Source organism: Primulina tabacum, chromosome 3, assembly GCF_025594145.1.
Source record: "Primulina tabacum isolate GXHZ01 chromosome 3, ASM2559414v2, whole genome shotgun sequence".
NCBI lineage: Eukaryota > Viridiplantae > Streptophyta > Magnoliopsida > Lamiales > Gesneriaceae > Primulina > Primulina tabacum.
The window spans coordinates 21964090-21969679 of NC_134552.1; the positions used below are offsets into that span (position 1 = coordinate 21964090).

The 5590-nt window shown below is 33.5% G+C and overlaps 1 protein-coding gene and 1 long non-coding RNA gene across 2 annotated transcripts; both read right to left on the bottom strand.

Annotated features, from left to right (window-relative positions):
* Positions 1-2927: 2927 nt before the first annotated feature.
* LOC142539085 (uncharacterized) lies at positions 2928-4041 on the bottom strand. The gene is made up of 3 exons (XM_075644378.1): positions 3654-4041; positions 3284-3549; positions 2928-3169 (listed from the first exon to the last, which is right to left on the bottom strand). The coding sequence occupies exons 1-3, from the start codon at positions 3825-3827 to the stop codon at positions 2989-2991; spliced, it is 621 nt and encodes a 206-aa protein (XP_075500493.1). The 5' UTR covers positions 3828-4041; the 3' UTR covers positions 2928-2988.
* Positions 4042-4484: 443 nt separating this feature from the next.
* On the bottom strand, positions 4485-5305 carry LOC142539086 (uncharacterized). Its single transcript, XR_012818807.1, has 4 exons — positions 5117-5305; positions 4839-5048; positions 4671-4763; positions 4485-4593 (listed from the first exon to the last, which is right to left on the bottom strand). It is a non-coding gene; the product is annotated as an uncharacterized LOC142539086 (long non-coding RNA).
* Positions 5306-5590: the final 285 nt, after the last annotated feature.

The following is a 5590-nucleotide window of genomic DNA, read 5'->3' on the forward strand; positions in this document are numbered from 1 at the left end:
TTAAATGAACTTGAAGAATTAAGAAAAAATGCATATGAAAATTCAAGGATTTATAAAGTTAGAACTAAAGCCTTTCATGATAAAAATATTATGAGAAAGTCATTTGAATTTGGACAAAAAATTTTACTTTATAATTCTCGTTTGCATTTATTTCCAGGAAAACTAAGATCGAGGTGGTCAGGACTATTTCACTAGTAGAAAAATCGCTTTTTACTTCGCGTATTCAATGAAGTAATAAGGTAGTTAATTGCCGAAATATATGGATGTGAAGTAATAGATGTATCTTTTACTTCGCATAATAACCGAAGTTGTATATTTGAAAATACCGAAGTCCGGTCCAGAATTGGACCGGTGGCGAAGTAAGAAATGTGTTTTACTTCATCGATTATTGTAAATAATGAAGTAATATATTATATATAACTTCGTCTTAATTATTATTTAGCGAAATAGTTTATAATATTTTACTTCAGTATTAACAATAATCGACGAAGTAATTCATCTGAAAGACTTCGTAGTTATGTATTTTGATGAGGTAATAAACACAAAAAACTTCACAATTTATCCTATTTGTCGAAGTAAATATTATCTATAACTTCAGCATTTATCCTATTTGTTGAAGTATTTTATATTATGTTACTTCACAAATTGCATTTAGTGACGAAGTAAGTGGTTCGAAAGACTTCAGTAATTTGTGTTTTGGTGAAGTAATTGCGCAAAACAACTTCGTTTTTACAGAACAATGTTGAAGTAAATTAATTCTATCACTTCGTCTGATTTCTTATTGACGAAGTATTTAATATTATGTTACTTCACAATTTGAAAATAACAACGAAGTAATTTACCTGTTACACTTCATTATTTTTTATTTTGATGAAGTAATTGTTAAAAAAAGACTTCGCAATATATGACTTAATACACTAATATAATTAGTGTATTAATAAATTACACTAATATATGACTTAATACACTAATATAATTAGTGTATTAAAAAAAGACTTCGCAATATATGACTTAATACACTAATATGATTAATATCCACGAATCCACAATTACATATTCATCAATCCACAAATAACCCAAAAAATGTATCCACAAAACCAAAAGTATATCCAAAAATCCACAATGACAAACAAAATATTTATCCCAACATACACCATCCATCTAAGCACCTACATAGGAGTAAACAAATTCACTCCATTCACTTCTGACCTCGTCGTATTGACATTGGGTGTAATATTGGTTCTTGATGAATCCTGCAAACTGAAATTTGAAAAAGAAAATACATTAGATTCTTCTATTTCAAATAAAAATTGACAGATATAAAATATATCAGTACTGGTAGAGGCAGGTTTCATTTGAAAGTACGAACTTATTTCATTTGCATCTTGAAATAACACCGGATAAAAATTCATTACAGATTACCCCAATTGCATGAAGACAATTGCACTTGCTAAACCAAAAACACACCCCATTTCTTGACAAGACAAGCCTTCATTTCTCACGACATTGCACACATCTGTTCCTCATTCAAACCCACCAATATAAACCTTAACCAGAAAAACAAAACAAACACCACCGCATCCAAAGCACACAAAATTTACACTTCCATACAGACGAATCAAAATTAGCTTAACTCAATCAATTCAACAACAAGACACAAGCAAAACAAGATTTTCACAAAATGGGAAGTGCCTGATTAATCAAAAATGCACCGAGGAGAAACTCGATCAAAATAATTATTAACAGAGTAGTAATCAGGTACCGTAACAGAAGAACCCTAGCTTTTGTGCTAAAATAAACAGATACAACAAATACTTACTAAATCCCACAATTTATGCGGTCGAGAATGAGCTAACAAATCCAAAACCAACCAAAAGCAAACAAATTTGAAGAGAAGTACACTAATATGAGATCTATTGCGCCTCCTTTTTGTAGTATGCTCGTGGGATTTATGAAAGATCAAAGAACTAAAGCTGAATTTGAGTTCGCTGCTTAATTTGAAGATGAGAAAAATGTAAGAGGGAACCAATGTTAAGTACTAATCCGATATGAGGGAACCAATGTTAAGTACCAGTCAATTCCTTCAAGATGGTTAGTTGCATTTACATTTGCGTGAGGACCGATTTTTAGACCAAAAAAACAGGAAAAGACAAAACCAGATCATCTTAAACTCCAACAAAATCTAAAGCAACCCAACTTCTTGTTTCAAGAAGCAAAATCAACTTAAAAGTAAGAACAGATTGAATTTGTGCCACTTGGAAATGATACAAGAATCTTGAAAAAAAGACAACACTTACAGGAACAAAATTTCTTTTTTTTATCACTAATATAAAATATATCACAATGACAACAATTCATCTCAAGCAATTATCTCAACAATAAAATATATCCCAATGGCAACACATTATCTCAAAAATAAAATATATCTTAATGACAACAATTCATCTCAGTCAATCAACAAATTTATCCCAAGAAGAAACTCACCATCTTCTCCAAGTGTGGATCACCGCAATCGACTATCTCTTTCATGTACCTCAGACACAATATCCACACTCAACTGAACCACTTTGTTTCAGATTACCCTATAATGGAATTGAAAAGTTAATGCAACAATCACAATCTAATTAATAACCACTACCAATTCATGTACTCATAAATAAGTACGATACATACCGTCAATACTTTAAAACCTGGCCCTTTAGAAATACCCTTGGAGGCATTGTACATCTTCACCCCACTACATTTTAAATAGTAAGAAGTTATATTTTTGCATATTTATAAGTTAATGTATTCAAAATCAACATAAGCTACTACCTACTTTGTCACAATAGTTTTCCATGTATCATCTCGATTCCTGTTAGACGTAAAATCCAATAAATATATCATATTCTTATCTTCATTGACGATTGTCAAGATCCAACGGTACCTGAAAAAATGAAATTACAGCATTGACTACCATGAAGTAGAAATCTATAAATAACTAAATTCTTACCCAGTGTTGTATGGGATGAGGCAGATGCTATCTCTACACACTGCTTCCAACTGGTCAGCAATATGTTGTGATAAGTCACGGCCATCTGTGCCAATCGGACATGTAGGTATATTATCGGGATCCACAAACGAAAAATAATCAGCCTTGTCTTTTTTCTTCAAATCTTTGTAGAGGTGACTGCATGATATAGATGCACAAATATATCGTTTAAAAAATTTTCAAAATATGAACAAGTACCACAAAAAATATTATATAAATGCACAAATATTGTAAGTTAGACATTATATATACCCCATGTAAACTAAAATTTGTCTGGCACCTATCTCCCTCATCTCCATAAAGCGTACGATATCTTCTCTTAGCAACCGTATGCTTTTAGGACGTCCAAACATAGCGTCCTCAAACTCAATGCATATGGTATCCGATTCATTCAGCAATCGAACAACATGAGAGTAGATATACTTGCACGACATGGGTAATGTTTTCTCAATTTCTTTGAAATTGTCGCGCTGACCAGGAACATCCGCAAGCACAAATGATTGAGGTTTCCCCTTCCTCTATAATTTAAAATATTATTCATACAAGTATTTTAAAATAAAACATTGTTCGAGCAACATATTTGATAGTTGCAAACACAAAGTCAAATGAAAACCGAAAGTACCTTTGTCGTTGGAAAAATAACCAACTCTTTAGGCCAACCAACAATGACTCCAACAGCATCATTGATGATTGTTGGTCCAAACTTAATTGGCATCGGAAGCTGTGCTTTTTCATCTAAGACAACATCAATAGATACCTTGAAGTTCTCTTCCCCAAGTGGAACATGGTGAATCATAACATTTGGACCTCCTTCTGATATTATTGTGCCATAAGCCACCACGTTTTCGCGTTTTTTTACAGCCAGGTGACATTTTTTCCCCTTTCAAGAACAAAAAGACATGATATATTTTTATATGGAGGTGAATATAATTTAATTGACATCAAAATTCAGAGACATACAACCTTCGTATTTGAAGTGCCGCAATCATAAACTTCTTGATCATCATCTGACAATTTTGAGTCTTTCACTCCTGGGAACTTGTTTGATGCTACAGTCTCAGAAGATCGATCATTGTAATGGAATCACAGCAGCAAGTTGAGATCTCAGCATCTCCAATTCAGCTTTCAAACTTTTAGTCTCCTCCGATTGTGCTTTTACATTTTCAATCACAGCTTTTGAGATTGTTTCTCTCTTTTTCTTGGAGTTTTAAAGTATACTTGTGGTTTTACGAAACCTCCCAAACCTCGAACCCTTCCATAGTGTTCTTGGCTTCCTAAGGCAGCGGTTAACACGTCATTCATTCCAGAAGATTTGAACTCTTCCTTTACCTTTCTTTTCCAACAATTCATCCTACAATTGGAGACATGACAAATCAATTCACAATCTACAGTGTTATTTATCGAGGCAATATGGCGATTGAATAAAATTAAACATTTACAATTTTTTCAGCTACTTCTGATGTCTCCGAACATGTTATGTTGCCAGATTTGTCTTCTCGAGCTTTACGCCAAAGCAATGATCTATCAACTTCCTCATCTTCAGCAACCAATTTTTTGTTCCGCTACAATTTCAAAACTCATATGTTTAATAACATGAAGAACATGCTAAAAATTACAAATATATTGCTCTGTTTCTTACCAGTTCAGCCTCCTAGCCGATGTAACCCTTGCGAGACATTCTGTGGTGATATTTACAATGCATGGTCCGTTGTTTTTGTTTTTCATGAGTAACCTGCATCATTATGTTGGCTCGGTTAAGTATTGAATTTAATAAATTCGTGAGGAAACACATCAATTATTAAAGTACCTCCCATGATGGATCCAGTCTCGCATCCACAAATGCTTTCCGATCCGCTAGTGGGATTTGATACTAACTTGGTGGAGAAATCAACTTTTCAGGATTATCTTTGTTCGGCCAAACAAATCTACTAGTCAATTTGTTTTTGAAATCTCGCCACTTCTGAGATGCTGAATTCATCACAGCATACTGACTTTCTGGCGCTAGTTCAAAGACATTCTGCAACAAAAACAGATTATTTAGAGGTGCAAGTATGATTGTAAATTCAAATTGAAGCTTGTACTTACCGAAATCTCTTCCCACAGTTTTTGTTTTATGGTTTCTGGAACTTCATGCCATGACTTTATACTGATTGGCACCATGGCTCTAGCAATAGAACCAATGTATGATTGTAAAGCCCTTCCATTTGCATTGTATGCTGGCCGCCCCATGTCATCATAATCAATGTTTGCTTTTTTCCCCCATCTGGCAGTAGCAATTAGTTTACCCATCAATGTAGGGCCTCGCTTGTTCCTCCGCACATCTACAGGATGTTCTTCTCCATCAGTAAGTATAGGGTGCTCTGCATTAGTAACTTCATTTAGCTTATCATCATGTACTCCTTGTATCATCTCAACTGTAGCAATTGTGTCCTTTTTTTTACGACCCATTGAGCCTTTTTCTACATATTTACATGAATGAAACCAATGTTAAAACCTACACAATAACATTAACCATTAAAATAACATAAACAATAATTCTAATAAGACATGTATAAACAT